At 34.1% G+C, this 22,144-nt stretch overlaps 1 protein-coding gene across 4 annotated transcripts in view; it reads right to left on the bottom strand.

Moving 5' to 3' along the window:
• Stacl (SH3 and cysteine-rich domain-containing protein) overlaps positions 1-22,144 on the bottom strand; it is a 512,710-nt gene that overhangs the window by 25,204 nt on the left and 465,362 nt on the right. For 2 of the 4 annotated variants that reach the window (XM_085814081.1, XM_085814082.1), the window contains one exon: positions 12,817-12,960. The exons of 1 other annotated variant lie outside the window; for it this stretch is intronic. In XM_085814081.1, coding sequence (XP_085670207.1) covers positions 12,817-12,960 — 144 coding nt within the window. Of the gene's footprint in view, positions 1-12,816; positions 12,961-15,621; positions 15,652-22,144 lie in introns of all 4 variants that reach the window. One more of the 4 variants, XM_085814079.1, reaches the window with a different exon arrangement.

Below are 22,144 nucleotides of genomic sequence, written 5' to 3'. Positions count from 1 at the left end.
TGCCTAAGGAAATGACTCACAGGAGATAAAAGCATGGCACGAAATTGTCTCCTAATAAATATCTTAGCTTCTTATGTCAGTATTATTTGCTCTAATGATTACTAAAGCCTTTTAAGAATAGTACAACGCTCGTTTCGTGAACTTTTATTGTATTCCTTTTCGAGCCCGAATATTCACTACAGTTCCTGTTATGTTTAAACTGAAATAGAGAAACAAAAAGACCTGAAAATTAATTTATATACTATGTTGTAATCTATTTCGAGGGAAGTTAGCTTTCTCTTAATAACAATTAAACTAATAAAAATTCTGAAAGCTTCCAGATTTTATATTACGCCCAAAGGAGCGTTTGCTTCATTTACACACATATATACGTTTCGAGAGCATTTCGGCTAACGCCCCTTTGGGCTAAAAATAGTTAAAAGTAGCATATCTTTAGCATTTTCGATAGACAGGCTCAGACATAGTCTGGAGATAAAACTGTTTTATTCTGTACGCTGCTCGCTTTGAAATCGTTGAGGTTTTAATCAACAATTCTTTAAAGGTTTACAAAATATGAAATAGATAACAAAAAAATTCTAAATTCTAAATTCGGACTTCTAGGTGCCCATATTCGAGTAAAGGACTACGCTATTCAAAATTTGACGGCTGTAGGTGCTGTTGTAGTTGCACAATGCAAGAAACATACTTGCATTCATGTAGATTCTTCATTCTTTTAATTTCTTTGAATATAATACGGGGCGATAATATTTGGTGGCAATAGTTGGAAAAGTAATTTAACGCTTTTAATGATTCGAAACAAAATGCCGTTACGACACTAATAGCCCGTTGTGAGATTCTATAAGCTGCCAGTTTGAAACAGACGTTATTTCAATACATTCAAGAAAGACATGGGAAAAAATAATCGTAAACATTTAAGATTCAAGCGCGAGGTTTTATGGTTTAAATAATGGAAACTTTCGAAGTTCACTAAAATATTTTATACATGACAATATGGGATAAAGTAGGCTGACGTCAGACTGCAATGTTGTAGGCTATTGTGTTGCTGAACCACAAAATTTAAGTGTGGTTTTATGCTGTGTGCGGAATAAGCAGAGTCGGACAGGAATGTCAACATGAACGTCAGACAGCAAAAACAATAGAGCGAGGAAGAGTTGAGAGGATTTTTTTTCTGTCGGTTAGATTATGCTCTAACAATACCGCTGAAGAGGTGTTGTAGCATCAGGACCGAATGGTACACAACTGTTTTATTATTGGTAGGCCACGAAATCGAATTATTGTCCACTAAAATGACGCCGTAAAGAACACAACATAAGGGGACATTTAACTCTTCTGCACAACATAAATTCTCTCAACTAACACTCGGGCCCTTCTGGAAATGACTCATCAGAAATATTGTTTGGACCTTGCTTCTTATGAGTGTTTTTAATTCCCTAAAATTAAGGAACAGTTGCATGGAACGTCATTTCCAGTTTCTGATACAGCAATTACATCTTTGTCTAGTCCAGCAGTTGTTGTTGTCGTGTACGTATTACATAGAATAATGGTTGCCAAATCCTGCTCCGAAGAGAGGTTGGACTTCTATTTTCCACCCCAGTTTTGAGGGAGAGCATACCGGGGGGGGATCCAAGTGTCTTCCACCTCTCTCCACTTTCACCAGTCCACACGAGAGGGCTTTCGGCTCGCCGCATATTTAGAGTGCCGCCATGCCGCACTGGCACTATTCATTTATAATCATTATCTTCTCCGAGATTCGAACTCGGGCCCTTCAGTACCGTAGTAGGCTTCCCTAACCATTATACTGTCTGGGCGACAGTCCAGCGGTTCCCAATCCTTTTTTTTTATTTCGCATACCGTTTGATAAGATTTTGAACATAGAACTCCATTAGCCTCCCCCTAAACCTATATGATCTTCCTCTCCCCGAGCATTTACGCAATCCATCTTACTATTGTTTATTTTAATACAATAAATTTTTAGCTTTTTTGTCAGAAAACTATTATTTTGAGGATGCTTCAAAGAAATTTTTATAGAAAGGATCAGAAATGCAGTTGTCGTTATCATTTCGTTTGAAATGAAGCTTATGTTTTGACATAAAAGATCTCAAATATTTCGTTCCGAAGTGCTTCAGGACTCGATCACTTCGGAATGAAGTATTTAGCCGAAAGGGCTGTAGAGTCATTAGGATTTTTTTGGAAGCAGAAGTTATTAAAAATGAGCAATATCCTCGCAGGGACTCAAACCACAGACCTCTCGAATTCGCGTCGAGCGTGCTGACCGCTACACTACGAAGGCATGCTAAGAAGGGCAGGAGAAATACCTTATATACTCCTCCTTTTAAAGGGCGACTGGGGTTCTAGGGGGGCGAATCGCCAAATCCTGGTGGTGAAGAATCATCATTCACCACCTTTTAGTTCGGGGGCCACTGTAGAGTTATTAGGATGTTTTTGAAGCAGAAGTCATGAAAAATGAGCAGTGACCTCACCGGGACTCGAACCACGGACCTCTCGAATTCGCGTCGAGCGTACTGATCACTACACTACGACGACGGGAGAAATACCTTATAGGGCGTTAGCCCAGCAGGGTTATTAATTTCATTTTGGCATTTTGCATCGGAAAGTTTAAAAATTTGAATCACTTTTCAAACTGTTGCCACCAAATATTATGGGTATGCGTAGCACTGCTTGGGAATCGCTGATCTAATGCACTGAGAATATGAACTACCGTTTTCAATCAGAGGATGGCAAAGAGCACCAATTGTAATGAGGGACATTAAAAAATATAACGTCCATATTTCGATTTATAAAGCTTATTTACGTCGGTATAAAAACTTGAAATGTTATCTATGTAACTCGTTGCTCTGACTTTCATATTTTCTAGAAGACTAAATAGAACGAAAAGTATTATATTTCAATTATTCCATTGCTTCACTATTTTCAAAATTTTTCAGAAAAGCGATTTCGAACAAAATAAGGAAAGAATGATTTAGAAAGTATTTAAAAAGTATACCGAAAAAGGGCAGAATTTACCATTTTAAAACAGGGTACATTATGATAATAGCAGCTCTCTCGAGGGAAATACTTTATTTACAAATTTACATCATATTACTCTTATTCTATACTTTTGCTAAATTTTCATACATAGATATATAGGATGTCCATACTATAATCCCCAGATAACAAAATTAAATTGAAACAGAATTTTACGAACAACCCAGAAATAATTTATATCGATATAATCTCCACTTCAAGGAATTTCTTTTATTCTAATATTTGGGAATGGCAACAGGCAACTTGTTTGTTTACAGACAAAATCGCGTCAAGCAGTGAAAACGCATTGTGCTTTATCTGGTTTTGGGAAATGAAATCTCCGAAAGAATTTAAGAGCCAACTCCGATATGAATTTAATAAATCTCCAGAAACAAAATAATTAATTAAAAGATTATTAAAAACACTTTCGAGAGACCGGACATGTTTTGCATAAAGGAGGGGCAAGTACAAGTGACATAGAAAGTGGGCACAGTGCCTCTACCAAGTGGAGTAGCGAGCATAACTGGCGCCCGGGACAAAATACCTTTTTGGCGTCCCTCCCCCGAAAAAAAAACACAGTGATATGATGAAAATCTTGTTTGGAGACCGTTTGGCGTCCCTTTGCGAGAGGCGCCCGGGGCATCATACACCCCCTTGTCCCCCCCTCGCTACGCCACTGCCTGTACTATACTGGTTAATTAGTATAGCACCACGTCCACCATTAACTGGAACAGCCCCAGATGTCAAGAGGGGGGACACACTGGCGCCTCGCCGAATTAGTATGCATTGATTATATTTATAAGTACAGTGTCTTATACGTCGTTCAAGATACATATTACAAGATTTCCTACGGTGACCTTGATAACATTATAATTACTCGCACAAATTATAGTTACACATATTGTTTGTGTGCAATCCCAGTAAATCCATTCGCCGTGCCAGCCTGCACACAGGAATTTTCAAGGTGACTGTTTACTAACGTTTATTTTATTTTAAAACTTTGCTATCCTCTCTTATTTTCTATTTTCGGCCAGAATAGAGTATAATTTTAACGAGAGTTAATGAGTTTGCAAACTGTATAGGTATTTAAGAAGTGGCTTCTAGCCACGAGAGGAGAAGAGCCTTTTTGCTACCTTGCCCACGCGCGTGCTTTTCCGTCAGTTCATGTCTGCATTCAGGGCCAGAGCTTAGTTCCTGTTGATATACGAGACGTACTGTAGTATTTACATTTCTCTCGCTACATATCTAGTGTTAAAAGGCCAATCTTCGCGTTAATAGTCTCTGTACAGAATTCAAGTTTAATTCTTATTTAGTTAAGTTAGTTATTAAGTGACTACTTCTTATTTTCTACGTTTTAGACCAGAAGTGTTGGTCTCTGTATTCGGAAGTGCAGGAGCACCTGTACGCTGTGAGAAATAAAAGGTAAAGTTAATACTTTTTACTTGTATTGCCTCTTCCACGCACAGACGAACATATCTTGAGTAAGCTACCTGTTCCCATTCAGGATTATTAGATGTTTCCCAAGGCAGTTAGAAGGAATGGTAGTCCTGATAACTGTTCCAAAAATTGTTCTTGAATGGTTGAAATAACTTCGTGTAAACTGCGGACTTGTCAACATATCAAACATAATGGTCATGCCATTCGATAGGAATTTTGTACAGACATTTTTGACCGTATCAGCAACGGTAATGAGTTTCGTCAGAAAATCATATTTAGTGGAGATGCAACATTTCATGTTTCAGGAGAAGTTAACTTCAGGATTTCGAGATGAGGAAACCTGCATTATGTAAGGGAAAATGGGCGAGGTACCCCTAAAATTAAAATTTGGTATGCACTAACTCATAACAAAGTGACAACTCCTTTATTTTCTCCGACTCATCAATTAATAGGATATTTATTTCGATGATTTCGACACATTAACAAATTTCCGATTAACAAACTCAACGATATCAAAGAATAATGGCAACACTGTACGAAAAAAAAAAGCATTTTTATTTCCTGGAAATTCTAAAGATATGCTCATTTAAAAATTATTTTGTGATATTGCTGTTGAATTGAATTTTATGATGTAAATGCGAAGAATGTGATATTTAATAAAGAAAGGTAACACACAAAATATTTAAAAAAAAGGCCTCTTTGGGAGTAATGTAAAATCTGAAAGCTTTCAGATTTTTTTTTAAAACATTTTTATCCGGTGAATAAATTATGGACAGCCTATATATTGTTTATGAACTAAAACTGGTCTTTAAATTTTAATTTAATTTACAGCTACATATTTAGTAGAAGATAAAAATTTATGGAAAATCTTTCAAAGCATTTATTTTAAGCTGAACTACATATGTTAGGTACAGAGAAAAATAAAATATACCTAACCATTCAATCATAAGAAGCATGAACATTAATATATTTATTAATGTTCATGTTTCAGAAATGGCTAGCCACAAATTTGATGAAAGAATTCTAAATCAGTTGCAGACCTCGCAGATCTAATTACTATTTAATATTTAGGTCAAAAATGAATGAATAAATTGGAAGGAAAAAAGAGCATAGCAGAAATATTAGAGCAAAAATGCATAATATGCAGAATATATTCATGCAGACGTGCATTAGTTAGATTAATATATCTCGTTATAGAATAAAACCCAGTTCACAAGCATGCTAATAATTTTGCATAATTTCTGAACAATACAATGTCATGCCCCGCTTTTCGGTATTGCTTGGTTTAAAAGTGGAGAAAATTATCTTGAACACAGAATATAACTTACTTTTTTTTCAACACTAAGCAGTTTTCAACATTAAACATTTTTTAATTTTTCAAAACTATAATTTTTGAGAAAGTTTAATTGATGATAGAGTAATGTTATGGGCAGAACAAAATTGGAAACTTAGTATTTTGAATTAAAATAAAACCTAAACTAACCTAAACCTAACCCTAAACTTTAAGTGGATAATAATTAATAAATAGATATGAAAATTCAGCTGTTTTAAATGAAAGAATCTGAGGAAAACAAGATAGTTTATCGTGAACCTGGAATAAAGTATAACATAACACGCTAATTAAAACGCTAATTAAATAATTAACGCTAATTAAATAATATGGAGAAAAATGAGATTAACTGCTAAGGCTGTACGCACATTTTTAGACGATTGTATTTACAGAAGTATTTTACCTAAACGTTTTGTGTTTTAAATGTTTAATTTGGTAACCCTTATTCTACTCTATCTTTCTACACCGTAATTTCCAAGACAATAAAGCTTTTTTCAGTAGCGGAAGAGGTATTTTATCCCATTCCTCTTGAATAGCTTTCCAAAGACCAAAGAGGGTTATAGGTCGACCTGTTGACAATCCGCTTTTTAAAAGTTGAAAGCACAAAAATCTGTGGATGGTATATCAGAAGATTTAGTAGGGATATGACCGAAGGGTATGGCCTTGACACACGTTTCTTGTTACATTTTTTCCAGGAAATTAAGAGTGGATTTTGACGTGCGGTCGCTTTCTATGTCTTGATGCAGGTCCACTGATTGATGGCACTGTGAGTAAAAAAAAAGGTATTTCATATTTGAAAACTGGGTATAAAATATATTCCTGATAATATGTGGAGGTGACTTTAATGACCTTTTTAAATTTTTGTGTGCCGTTATATGAAAAAAGAGCAACAATCCTAAATCCCTTTGAAAAACTTTCTTTATATTTTTTGAACCATATTCTAAGATTTTTTTCTTTCTCTTTTATGAAATGGATAATTGTAGTCATTTAAAACATTTTTCCATTTTTGTCTGAATAATTGTTTCTCATACAGAATTCTGCAACACGTTCTGATTTCGGCGATATGTCATGGAGAACTACGATGCACATAATATTTCTGCGCCTTTTTAAGATTCAAATCAGCGTCAATCACTTTGTCTACAGGTTCAATGATTATGCAATTGTCCCTTTAATTTCGAAAATTTTCTTTTAACATTAAAGTTCTTACGTTTGAAACATTCGAAGCATTCCGTTTTTTTCTTGGATATGTATTTTGAACAATGTTTTCCTTGAAGCCAAACTTTGACGTTTTTTCCCTTTATTGACAATATTATTTATGATTGCTTTAGATACCGAAAAATCATGATTTTCAGAGCTTTTTTTAATAACTAAATACGAATAATTTTCTTCGGTGTAGAGATATTAGGTATTTTTTGGAAGCAGGAGAGATGAAAAATATGCAAACCGCGGATTCCAATATTCGCCGGGAATCAAACCGCGGATCTCTCAATTACGTACTGAGCGTGCAGACCACTACACCACGAAGGCTCGCTAAGAACGCGGGAGAAATACGTTATATGCTCTCCCTTTTAGATGGCGACTGGGGTTTTTAGGGGACCCAATCGTCACATCCTGTGTGAGGATAATCATTATCCAGCACCCTTTTAGTTCGGTCGCCACTGTAGGATTCCTAAGTATTTTAATCTATAGCTAAAGTTGAGGAATTTTAAGAACTGATAAGCGAATAATCGCTTGAGTTCGTCAGACAGAGAACAAAACGTAAGAAGGGTGAAATTACAATTTATTATTACAATAGCAACAGTTTTTACAGATGACTCCTTTCTTGAAGTTACAATAAAGCCTCCAATCGAGCTTGAACTTAGAAAACTAAGATCTAAACTAACCTTAGCTAAAAAAGGTATAGCCGAAGCTATCAAGATTCTAACAGAGTTGGCCCCTTAGGGCTAAATAACGGCGAAGCTGTCAAGAGCCTAAAGTACGGCCGAGCGTAATAATAGCTTAAGAGAGAGCAGCCTGAAAAAGCGAACGCGTGCTAGTCAGAATCACTGGCTCTCTGACGAAGTCAGTAGAACTTCACAGTTAAATACTTCTCATTTGCATTCAAACGCGATTCTAAAAATACGTCCTTGTATGAAGTTGTAAGCTTGAAATTAAGAAGAGATAGGAAAGTAATTCTAACTCAAAATTTAACTCTTAGGTAAATTAACATAATCCTTACATTGGTTTTTTTTTAAATTGGCATTTTTTATGAAAACAAAATTGTCAAATAACAGGCAACAGTTGACACTTTCAAAAATATAGTTGCAGTTAAAAATTTTTCATCTAATCAGGCGATTTGTTTCTATAGCAAAGCAAAGTCGTGTAAAAAATGTGCAAACAGCCTCTGTATATTACATATCATAAAAAGTATACTTACAAGACAAATATACTTATTACTTGTTTCTAAGAGATTTGCATTCGTGAAACATACTTATGATTAAAAATATTTCGAAAATTTCGAATTTTTACATTTTTATACTTTTCAAAACTTTAAAGTTTCTAAAGGCATATTCACTGTGTGTTTAATACTTTTTCTGAAATATTTTTAACCTTAATTAAAGAATAGAAAATTGCTGTCCTCATATTTTAACAAAACAGTAATACTTAGATTTTAAACGTTTTCAACAACTATACACCCTATCAAAATTTATTTCTGCAATTTAACTTTAAAACTTTTGGTAAAGTCTAAATTCTTCTTAGAAGCTAGTGTATAATTAATATAATAAATTGCCGGGGGAATTAATCATTAAAATACGTACGTGCAAAAAATGTCTTGCGAAGTTTTCTAAGAAGCTAATACGACGTTCATTGACACCTGGCAACAATCCGTTTTTATTTTCTTTTATCGTTTTCAAACAAATTTGTTTATAATGTATTTGAAATTTGCAATGGTATTTCTGCTGCAAAAAAGTTTGAAATAATGCATAGAGCTTTTGAGGATACCTCGTTATCAAAACAAAAAATTTCGAATAGTATAAGTTTCTTAAGGAAGACAGAGAATGAGTCAAAGATGAAGCAAATTCTATTAGATTCCGCTTCAAGTAAAGAATAACATGTTCATCAAATGAGAAGTATAGAACTCAGCAACTGTTCCTTTTACAATTAAGGGTATTATTGGCCAAGTACCTTTATCATTTGTATTCTTCCAAGAAATTCCGAAAGATGAATTGAGCTTGCTATATCGCTTCTCGAAGTGTTAAAAATATTGATTTTTTTTCAAAAAATAACAGCGTGTTCAAGCAGCCCAGGAGAAGCTGTATTTTCGAGTTTTTCTTTTAGCGTATTATTAAGGGTGAAGATGCTTTGCTACGAACGTGATTATGCAGGGTTTCTACTGCGGCGACAGTACTTCCCTGCAACCTGCCAAAAAACACATGTTGACTGTCTCCAAACTACGTGGTGTTGTGTATTTCTTTCAACCGCACCACCTGTTAGCAATGACTATTCTTTGAGTATGTTTGAAGCAGTTTGCTAAATAGAACCTAAATGTGACAAATTAACCGATGGAGCTTACATTACTCTCGTTGTACTTGGCCAACGAGAGTAATGTAAGCACCACTACGCTTACATTACTCTCGTTGGTGAATGTTAAGCCTTAAGTTGAATAAAAACTTCACAAGCTCCGTCTTCATTTGATAGGACATTTTGTGACCTTTTTCTTACATCTACGGTTAAAATTGCCATTGCGTGATCACCGTTTTGAGACTATTGGTACAATAAAAGAGAATTCTTGATGATTCCTGATTTTATAAAAACGACTACATGCTTCGAACATTGAGGAAAAATATAAACTTTGTCATAGGCACATTGCAGTTGGAGGGGATAAATTCGAAGTTATATCAAAATATTAGCCAGGAGATTGAAATGTGTTTTACATTATCATTCCCAATTTTTTTATTACAACAATAAAGCATAATTTTACAAGAAAGTACGTGAAGTCAAATCCTACTCTAATTAGTAAATTGAAATTTTAGTTTTGAAGTCTTTGTTTATATTTCTAGCTTCTCTAAATTCATAAAGCTAACAAATAAATAAAATAAACGCTTTCTTTTCAAAAAACAATAAACTGTACAAATGGATTGATGCAGCTGTTATGCAAAGCTGACATATTTTTTACGTTAAAAAGCTCAACAATAAAACCTTTTGCTACTTACAGAATGAGAAGTGGATTTATAAGGAAATCTTTAATAAGGAATATCAAATTTTCGGGATTATAATAAGGAAACCAATATTATAGTGCATAAAACTGCAAAAGTATGTAAGAGGTAATTAAAATATTTCCCTTTTGAAGGGCTATATACGGCTAGATAAATTCATTTTATTCAGAAGAAATTATCATGAACGTTAAAGAGAATGTTCAATAGATAAACCAAATTAAAGATGCCTTTATCGTAGAAATTCAGTGTGTAATGCATGAAAGAATACCATACTGCACTCTTCACCTTATGGTCTCAATGGAACAGACTTCCTTCGCAGCCCTTTTCAAAGGAGTCACACTTTTTGAATCAACGCAGTTAAGACTATGGTGAGACTTAGTGCATCTACTTCTTTGGTAAATAAATGCACTGGTATAAATTTAGCAACAAGTGAAAAAATTATTATCGAGAAACAGCATTTTAATTTGACTTAGAACATAAACAAACGCTTTCTTTTCAAAAAACAATAAACTGTACAAATGGTTTGATGCAGCTGTTATGCAAAACAAACTATTCATTCTAATTTTCCCAAGTTTGGGATAAATGAATTTCAAAAACATTATTTTTATGTTAAGTGTAATTATGAATCGATATTTTATATATAAATTGTGAACCCTTCATAGAGGAGGAAAAAATGCATTTACAGACTTATTCTTGATATTTGAACTACTAGGGCTTTCGCAGCTATAACAAATATTTCATTATAGTTTATATTTTCTTAAATCCTAATTAAAATGTACATCATTTTTACGTATAATGATTTAATAATCATGTGTATACACACACGTCTTTAAAATTATGGCTATAGTTTGTTTTTTAAATATAGACTCAAAATATACTTCCCATCGCACAGTTTTTTTGAAAACAAGGTGCAGAATTTTATGACGGCAGTCAAGTTTTGTAAAAACAACTCCTAACTTTCCACATAATTTCACACGATAGTAAATATTTATCGAACACTAATTAGCTAATTTAATGCCCCGAGATATGAGGAGTAAAAATTTCCTTCCTAGATAAAGGAGCAGCTGCGGATTCAACGAAGAAATGTTATTTTATTCAATCTAAAACCTATTAATCGCCAAACCATACAGGTTCCCTTTCGCTGCTTGAATATAAATTAGTATGAAAAAGGCTCGAATTTAAGTCGCAAATAGGCCTGAAAAATTACCTATGTCAACAAATTTGTTCCTGAATATATCGGTAAATTTCGTTCATAAAGGTAAGGAATAATGTTTTATTAAAAAAATTGTAAATATTTTATTGATTGGAATTTTTTGGAACACCGACATGTCGTTAATGACACTGTATGGATGCAAGATGGTGCTCCTCCACAGGTCCCCACATGTGTTCGGCATGTGCTGCAACACCACTCGAGATAGTGTCACCTCCCGTAACTTTACAATTTCGTGGCCATCGCGATCCTCAGAGCGATGAATTTCTATTTCTGGAGTTATTTGAAATAAAGTGCATACATCAGATTTAGGAGAAATGTCAGAATTAAAAGATGCCGTAAAACCGGAAGTTATACAGATTCCTTCTGCTGTGCTAATTTCGTCATTTTTGTAAACAATCCTCCGCAGGCAATGCGCTACCATCTGCAAATGTGGGCACATTGAAAATATGTAATTTCAATGAAATTTCTTTTCTCTTTCCTCACTTGTGCTGTTATTTGTCCTTTATAATGCTCTCTTCTTAGTAATTTTTTGTGCCGGCAATTTTCGTCATACAAGCATCATTCCAACGTTATTTATGGCTTTTCAATGCGCTGATCAATTTACGCAGAAAAAAAAAAGTGGTGTTGCCATTTGAAAATTTCGAAATATTTTCACTGTAACCGTAACTGTGAGAGCTCTAGCATTGTAAATCGTTGCCATCTCGAGCGCGTACTTTTAATTAACAATATCTGAAATTTGAATTCCTTTGGTTGAGCGGACAGTTCGCTAGAAGTTCATATATCGGAGAAATTTTTTTATGACCACCCTGTAGGTAGGTAGATAGGTATGGCGTGGTCCACCCTCCTGACAAGACCAAGCTTGCCCTATGGCCTTTCTAGATCGGCCACGAAGGAAAACATAAAAGACAACGCAACATGAATAAACAAAGTCTCCAGCAGCAAACATATTGGGTGTTCTTTGTTAGTCATCTATTCCAATTGCGATCAGGTTTTTATTAATTTTTTCCATGATCTGTTTTGCCATGATTTTTGCTTCATTTCCAGCGTAAACTATGTTTTTAAAGTCCATATTGCTATTCCTAAGGTCTTTTGTTAATTTACATTTTGTTAATAACCACCCTGTATATAGCACTGCCGATAACTGCGCAGAGAACTAATGTAATTTTTATGTCTTAATTTTAAACATTTGTGTATTTTACCGTGTCGAACTATTGCTATAAGATTTGGTATACATTTTAACCTCAAGACTTGCACTATAATTCGAATTTAAGATCTCTTCTCAGCGAACCGATAATTTATTGCTGAGTTCCAAAGCAATATCATATTAATTGGTATTAATTGCCCAACTTGTCATGGAAATTTTAGCAACACATTGAAGAAACTATTTACTAAAAGAAAAAGATGTATCTGTCTTAAAATTGCTGCGACTTCAAGAAATGACTCACTGGCGATAAATGGATGGTGTTCATTAAAAGAATCCATGCATGTTGCTCAGATATTTTTACAAAAAGGCGCTTTAAGGAAAAAAACCGTGCGTCCCATTATGCTTATGCTAAAAAAGATCTCAGTTTAAAAAAGCATAGAATTTCATACTCCGAGGTTTTACAATACATTACATTGGCTGTGTGAGCTGCAGTGCGAAGTTGACTGACCCAGCTGGTAGTGTTGCCTTCTATGGACATGTTCACTTGACTCTGGGCTGTCCAGAGAGAAGCTTTTCATGCGAAGAGATAATCTCTTCCTTTGGGGACTGTGTGGTGCTGAAAAAAAGAATACAGTAAAAGTTATAAACAATAGATAAATCCAAGCATATAAAATGATGTTTAACTTTAGGGGGAAATTAATTACATCGCTTGAATATACTGTTAATTCTCTAAACTTGGAATGTATACTTTGTTTTTTATTATGCCATAAGTATGTTTAATTATGAATCTGATATCAATACTGGACGATTCTTTGTTGATTTTCAATCTTGTTGAAAAAAATTATAGTGTAAATTGAAAAACAATTTTTCATAAGTTATTAGGAATGCAGTCAGGTTGAAGTAATCGCTTGCTTTCTAATGTTTAATGTGATTCCTTTAAGTATCAGTACTAACAAAATGCAATACAAATAGAACAAAAACATTCAATACGGGGAAAAAATCAGTCAACATTTTAAGTAACGAAATGTTTAGAACAAGAGGGAAATTCGTGCCTGCAAACGCATAAAAGACCAATTTTCAATTACACACGTTATGTTAATCTCGAACGTTTTACAAAGAGCCCAGAAGAGCTATTAATCTCGAAACGCCGTTTTGCGTTGGATCACTAAAAGCGTTGAATCCCTTTTTAAATCGTTGCTATCAAATATTTTGGCCCTGTATTATACTTAAAGAAATTAAATAATGAAGAATTTGCATGAATGTATGCATGTTTCTCGCACTACGAGAAACAACGGTACCTAGAACGATCAAATTTTTAAATAACGTAGTCCTCCACTCGAGCATGGGTAGATGGAACCCCAAATTTTGAATTTCGTATTTGTTTTATTATCCTTTTATATTTTGTAAAGCTATAACGAATTTTTCTCGACGATTTTAGTGGCAACACTGTACGGAATTAAACATTTATCTCGAGCGCGAGAGACTGTCTCTCGGAAATCCTAAAGGTATGCTGTTTAAAAATAGTTTTAGCCCAAACGAGCGTTAGTCCAAATACTCTCAAAACGTGTATATGTGAGTAAATAAAAAAACGCCCCTTTGAGTGTAATATAGAGTCTGAAGGCTTTCAAATGTTTTTCAGATACAAAATCTGAAAGCTTTAAAGTTTTTAAAAATATAATATAAGAATGACAAGGAATTGGGCGGTGGGGGTGGAGATACAAAGAAATATCAGCTCTTTTTTCAGAAGGATGGAGGGAGAGGGGGATAAGGGACGAAGAAAACGTATGAACTTGGAAACCATTAAAAATAAGCAATGTGTCATAAATAAATAAATAACATTTTTATACATTCAACATAAGTACCTTACATCAGAAACTCCTTTTCAGAAAAAAAGTCCTACATTGTCTCTTGCTTCTAGATTGAATTTTGCTGTAATAGGAAGCATAATTTTCGGAGATATGAAATGTTATCACAATTTGCATCACCTCCAATCTGTGCAGAGGGAAACGCTTGAGCATTTTATAAAGTCTGGGTGGAACTCGAGTTCATTTTTTGATCATTTTTATCCTTTTTCTCCAAGAATACTGTCTTAATAACCTATCTTGAGCCCCAGGAAAGAAACTAGGAATGAACTAATGAAAACCAAAAAATAAATAAATAAATAAATAAACTTATTGCAACTAGCAACAAAATAAAATTCAGAAATGATGCTAATAACGCGGATGCAGAGTTCAGGCTCATGTGCGAAGCATTACTGCATTACTGTGTTGCCTGATTTACAGTGGAAAGAGAAAAAAACGCAAATAATAAACACGCATTTCATTCCAAAAAACAATTTTTTTCTCAAACAGTCCAACGCTAATCGGAAAACGTGATCTACAAATGACCAATGCAGTGAAACGGTAGTCTCGAGGACCGATAGATACGAGAATAAATAAATTTATTATGCAGGGCGATTCAAAATGAATATAGCGATTACAAGAGGCTATAACTGTTTAACTGAAACAACATTATCGATAAGAATTAAACAAATGTAAATGGAAGTTTAAAATTTTGATGGCAACCCTAAACCTGCTTTGCGGGAAAGCTATCTCACCGCGCCTGTACATTTCGTAACAATATATATATATACATATTCTTAACGTCGTTGGTCAGCAAACGCGCTGTTTTCCTCTCGAATTCAGCCATATTATTTCTTTGCCTTTGCATACCGTTTCGAGACAATTTCATGTCTGCTAATGAATTATTAAAAGAATTATTACTTTATTGGTCTATATCAATTTATAAATTTATTTGAAATGAAATTGTTTCCTGAAAATATTCATCTAGAAATGGAATTAGAGAAGAGGAAGAAGCTTTTATTGTTTTTGCTTATGCGTTAGCCATGCTGAATCTCACTCTTGTTCAAATCTAAGTATAGTAACATCAGATCATGCAGGTTTTTAAATGACATAAACGTTGTAAAATTATGTTTAATACGTAAATAATGTAATGAGACTCGTTTTTAGATAATAATTAACAGCAAAAAATGTATGACTATGAGAACATTGATTTCAAAAACATATAGAAGTGCAGAAAGATCTAGACATGCTGCACCGAATAACACAGAAATTTAGGATTTATTTAGTAATAAAAGAAATACAAATTCTTTATAAATATTCAAATCATGCAACTGTAAAACGACCTTCATCATATTTATTGATCAAATGTAAAGCCACTTTACAAAAGAAGAGTACAAAGAGTACAACATCTATCAGTGCAAACAACACCAATATACCTGAAACGATTCTTCTATTTCCTCCTACGGCTGTTGATTTAAAGGAAAAAAGTACAATTTCAGTTGCAAAGAGAGTTGGCAAAGCATTTACAATTATAAATTTCAAATCTTAATAGAACTTACTCTTTTAAAATGAATCACTTATTAAACGTGTTATTGCTCAAGAAAAAAGTTAAGTTAACACACAAATTAGAAATGACATATCTAATTAACATAACTGAAATCTGTATTGTTAATTTACGAACCAGATAAATTTTTACAAGATTATTTGATACCCTCATGCTTTGAAATGTTTTACATGCAATTTAAACTATTATTTTTTATCTGTTTTCACGTAATAAAATATATAAGAATAAATTATTAAATTTAAGAAATATTTTTAGAGCTAATCCATTTAGACATTAATTAATATGCAGGGGTAAACTGCTTCCAATAAAATCATTTACATATGAATTTTAATTACGTATTTGGAATAAAATTCTAAGTAGCAGATTTAGCCCAAACAGAAGGCGGCTGGTTTCTTTTCCATTAAAATGCCTTTCTGAGAACTATTCCATTTTTTTTATAAAAGACTAACATTTAGGAAATATACGAAAATAATTTTACGCTATTCTTCAGTTTATTATTAAAAAAGAAATATACAAGGTGTTTCAGCAAATCGGATACAAACTTTCGGGAGAGATAGAGCACATCTAGACGGTGGAAAAACACATAGCAATTGCATGGTCGGAAACACTTTCCTGGAGTAGTACTAACGACACAAAACACATGAAAGGAAAGATACGAAACAGAATGAGAATATATGTTTGTTATGCTTAGTGCTGCGGAAACCACGAAATAATTAAAAAAAGAAGAAAAAAAAGTTGACAGTTGAGAGCAGAGTCTGAACACCCATGAGACTTACTTAGTATCCGGATCTAGTCCAGACTCCGCAACTCTCCGGCGTAACACCTCATGAGCCCCACAAAGGCATACATTGATCCTGTTTCATAATACATGCTTACATAGTTCATAATAATTTTTTCATTGTTCATAATATATGTAAGTTTCATTACATACAATACATTCCAATAAATTAATACAAATAATACGCAATGCTGATCTCTACTAAAACTACAAGAAAAAAAGAGAGAGAGAGAGAAGGAGGGGCTGTAGGGGTTCATGAGATGCTTAAGTACTAGCTTGCTTTGGAAGTTCACTGTTTTTTGGGGATCTATTCCGGACTGCACAAGTCTCTTCCCAATTCCTCCAGTTTCTACATTACCTTGCATATTTTGATGCGAAATGCTGGTTGTTTGATTAGATAACGCTTATGAGAAACTGCCTGTTCCGGAAGCTGCACATGCCACTGTGCGGTTAGAGGGCATTGGGTCAAGTAATGGTTTGGTTTACCCATGCCTCGACAGACACATCTATCGGTATTTGCAATTCTTCGTTCGTAGTAATAGGCCCGTGCGCCGTCACAAATCTGGTTATTTGTGGAGGTAGGAACTCAAGATGGTCGGGCGAAACTTTGTGGTAATGTTCATAGAACCTTCTGCTTTTTTGGGTTAGTGTCCCACTCCCATTGCCACTGGTGCTGAGCTGCTGTCCTTGTCACTTTTGTAAGGGAAGACCACGGGAGTTCGGTTATAACCGCTTTGAGCATCGATATTGTGAGCTGCTTATTTGCTAGCCTGTCTGCTTCCTCATTACCTTGAATGCTAGCATGCACCTTTATCCGTGAAATGAGGGTATTCGTTGTCGACGAACGTTGCTTCAGCATCTCTTGAATATCCGCTGTGATGGGAGAAGGATGTGTGTGGTTTCGTAAGGCATATACGACCGACAGGCTGTCTGTAAGAATATTGATAGTGGATCCTACTTGGGGGCTTGTTAACTCGATAGCTTTGCGAATCGCAATTGCGTCAGCCTGGAATACTGAATTATTCTGTCGTAAAAAAGACAACCATCGTGAAAGAAGGTATTCGAAACGTATCCTCAACATTGGATCGGCAGAGGTGGTCCGGTACATTGGCCAGCAAGATCGCCAGACCCTACTTCCACTGGGGATAAGTCAAGACGCTAGCGTACGAAACCCCGGTTAGAAGTGCTGAAGAACTAGTTACAGCATCTTGGCAGACGCTGGAGAAGTCTGGGACATGCCCGTCGTAATTCCGAATACCTTCTTTGATGACAATCATTGCCTATTTTATTCTTATTTTTTGATTTCTGTTATTCTAAGCATAATAACTATGTTTCCTCGCGCTGTTCATGTTCTTCCTTTCTTGTGTTTTGTGTTTTCACTACTGCGCAAAGAAAGCCTTTTTGGCCATGCATTGCTATGTGATTTTTCATCGTATATGATTATTCTATTTCTCCTGAAAAGTTTGTAACCGATTTGTTGAAATAGCCTGTATTTGCCTAGTACACTCAATATTGCATAGCACCTGTAATGGTTATTTGATTATGTTTTGTAAAGAATATTTTCAACACACTTAGCTGTTACACAAAAGGCAGTCTTACATATTACTCTTTCTTTTTCTTGTAAAATAACTTCAATATATCAGTGTTCTCTTATATTTGGGTCAAATATGATATTTTTATAAAGCTAAATTTTACGCTATTTTGTGGTTAAAGCGATGGTTGCCAAAATAAGAATAAGGGGGTAAGAATAAGCTTATAAGAGGGTATCGAAAGAAAATATGGCGTCATTTGGTGGAAGAATCAGAGCAACATGAGAATCTAAACAAGAAAATATACAAATGAACAATAACTAAATTTTGTTTGCATGTTTCAGAGAGAATTATTGGCTTGCCAAGATTACGTTTGAGTTGTTAAGCTAAGACATTTTGGTAGTAATATGAAGTCAGTTGTTTTCTCAATTTCCCAGATTTGAATATGTTAATGAAATACGATTGATAAATCTGTTAAAATGTCTCTTCTCAGTCTTGGGGAAAAAGATTACTGCTCGCAATGTGGTAGTTTCAGGCCTGACAATCGGCAAAACAGTGACCTAAAAGAATAATAAATTTGGTACTTCTGCAAACTTCATCTCTTTATTGTTATAGAATAACTTCCCATTAGATGAAAACAGCAAAAGTTTGCAAGAATCCTAATTTTCAATTTTAACGATTATTTCATATCAGTCTCCATGCTTTCGGGAAAAGAATATAGCTTTTTCAAACCCATCCATCCTTAAAGAAGCTCAATAGACGTAGAAGCCATTCTTCAAAGATACCAAATCTTACTATAATCTTGGAAACTCAGAATGTTGTAATGTTTAATTAGTCGGTTATGAAGAAACCTACTGATTGTTTTGGAGCGGCTAGCATTAAAGTCGTGAAATAAAAAATGCGGAGATAGGGAAGGCAGTTGTGGTGTTTGGGATCGAAAAGCTCAAGGAATAGAAAAAAAATTGACGTTTCAAATAACTGAGATTATAAAACAGGAAATAGGGCAGGTTATGCATTTCTTGTAATCTAAAGAAGAACAGTCGGTGAGAATATACGAAAGACTGGACATAACGAAAGATGGACATAAAGGACATAAACGGTTTCTTGAAAGAAGATAAATTTGCTGTAAAGTGTATCCTCTAAGACCATTCTGAAAATTACCGATGATCAGATTGGGTCGATTTGTGAACTTAACTAAGATCAGCCGCTACTTCATGATTCGCTTAGAACGTTGAATAAATGTGTTGCTTCTTCTTTATGAAATCTTACAGGAATACGCGCGTGGAATCCACTTCAAGTCAGTTCATATAATTTCAAGATATAGTTCACATAGAGTTTTCTAGAGAAACAATCCACGCGCTTAGTTGTTCAGATGAGTATGTGCCTTCATAATTATGTAGAATAATTCTGAATATCTTGATATCAAGAAGAGTTTACAATACGGCACTCTTTTATTTAAATGACTCTTATAAAATAGGTAAAATAATCCATCAAATTTGGGTTTCAGAAATGTTAAGCGATTTTGTAGCGCTAATTAAATGAAAACTTTCTCTGAAATCTTGATTTTTTTAAGCGATACCTTTACCAGATTATGAAAGCGTTAGAACAGATTAGTGAAATTATAGGGATGTGGGTAGAATCTTTATTCTTAAGCTCAAAACAACTTATTTATCTTTTAAAGCTAAAAAAAGTATTTTCAAAGAATTTGGCCCATCAAATTTTGCTACAGTTAAAGAATTATATGAATTAGTGTTATAAATATACCTAAATATTGCCAGGTTAAATATATATATATATACAGTACAAAGTCGGAAATCCGGACGTCCATTATCCGGAATGATCTAAAATACGGACCTCAAAACCACCAACAACGTTTTTTCTCATAGACTTTACGCATGCGCATTTGATTCAACCCTCCGCGCATAATAAAACATCTGTAAAGTCCCGATTCTCAATTTCACTTCCGACACTAAATAAAATACCTCGTTATTTAAGAAACAATCTTTTTAGCATAAATTTATACGATCTGTAATTTGGCTTTCTTGCTGCGTATCTGCTTGGCACACATCTCAAACCGAAGCATTCCACATAGATACATCGTTGATCTGACAACAGCCTGGGGAATCATTATTTATTATACTTTCCTTTCATCACCGTATGTTTATCAAAACATGACACCTTGAGTAATGACTCATGTGGCGATGCCTAAACAATTCTTTTTATGTTAGTAATTGAATAATAAAGGAGTATTGTAACCTTTTATGGTGACATTACACTTGGCAATGATTAAAATTTAAGTTAAATGCGCTAAACAATGTTGATGAGGAAACATTTACCAAACATTTCTTTCCATATGCTAAAATAGATTTTGTTGATGATACTCATAGACCCAAAGATTACACTTAGGGCTATTTGATTTAAGAATAACTGATTTGTTATTCTCATAAACCCAGAATCAGCGCCAGGGCTCGTATGGCCGCACCGAGTCGCAGAGTTTAGGACCCACAGAGACTGCATCAGGCAGTAAGATATCTATCGCCGGGCTTCAATAAGTATACGTGAGAATTTATTTATTCGGAACTCTGATAAGCCTTAAGCATGTGCAAGAAATAGACATAAGTATATTAAATAACTAAACAACTCTCAATCATCAATCAATTAATAAATGACGAAATTTTTAGTATGGTTCTAGATGCAGGAAATACCGCTACTGATAGTGAAGAAAGTGGAGAAGTTACTGAAAATGAGAAAATTTCGATTGACAAGTTAGTCGGAATTCTCGAAACAGCAGTTATAGGACCTTCAACAATGTAACTGAACAAGAGATTATGTCTGTCTATAGAACTAAAGAGAAAGTATTATAACAAAAAACTTGCATTGAAAGAAATTTTTAATAAGGTAAACAAATAAAGCATTTTTTTGTAAATTTTGATACCCTTTAGATCATAAATACTTCATTATTTCATAAATCACGATTTCGTATTTTTAATTTTATGAATTCTGCATGCCACCTGACTAGATTTAAATTAATGATCTAATATCCGGAAAATTCCCAAATCCGGAATCACCGAAGTCCCGACGAGTCCGGATTTCGGACTTTGTGCATATTGTGTGTGTATGTAAGAAAGATAAGAATATAATTTAAACTAGCAGTAGTCCCTTGATGCTAAATTTTAATTTCAATATTTCCCCTCTCCATTATAAAAACAGTACTACCTTTTTCTGCACTGCGGCATTTCGAGACTAATCCATGTCATATGACTCTTATAGAACGCTAGTGATGTAAATGGAACTGAAACTCAAACAGCCGATAATAATTTTAGAGGACTATTAATTACCCAGTCAAATGCACTGAGAACCGAAACTAACTCATTCTGAATTAAGATTTCATCCTGAACGCAAGACCTTTGCTTTCTGCATTTCGGCCTAAAATGTAGACGTTTCGAAATAGGCCCGAATTAGAGTGCCATTAGTCGAATTAGAGTGCCATTATTAAGTATTTGTACCTGAAACATGTACACTGAAATAAAGATGAATATTTTATTTGCCTCGGTTGCCAAGTTTGCTTTTTATAATGGATCAAAATCTTCAACATTTGTGAAAGGGCAATATTTCTACATCTACGTTATCAATATTTCTACAGGATCATTGTTTTTAAGTTTATTTGATAACAATGTAAGAAAATACCGGCTGCCCAGTTTGCTCTTCATTGTGGATCAACATTCTGCTTATATATGCTATGAATGTTTCTTCTACGTCGTTATATCTAAATATGCTTCATTACCTATATATATATATATATATATATATATATATAAATAATATATATATAAATTTGAATAAGAATGCGAACATTTAAGTTTAATGCATTAATGAGTACAAAGGAAAAATAAGTTTTTATATTGCAAAGACAAATTTGAAAATAACCTTCTCCTCCTTCTCTACCTACAATCCTAAATTACATAAAATTTTAGCAGATTATCAAAGGCATAATCTGGTTAGAAACTACTTAAATTATGTGCATGTTTGGAAAGTTTAAAATTTATTTCTTCATATTTTACTAAGAAAGGTGATAACTTTTAAAATTT

This window comes from Stegodyphus dumicola, chromosome 3 (assembly GCF_044657685.1).
Source record: "Stegodyphus dumicola isolate Sdum_Otavi_A_Nest chromosome 3, ASM4465768v1".
In the NCBI taxonomy this organism is placed as follows: domain Eukaryota; kingdom Metazoa; phylum Arthropoda; class Arachnida; order Araneae; family Eresidae; genus Stegodyphus; species Stegodyphus dumicola.
The sequence above is the reverse complement of the archived record's forward strand: the minus strand, read 5'-3'. Positions and strand labels throughout refer to the sequence as shown.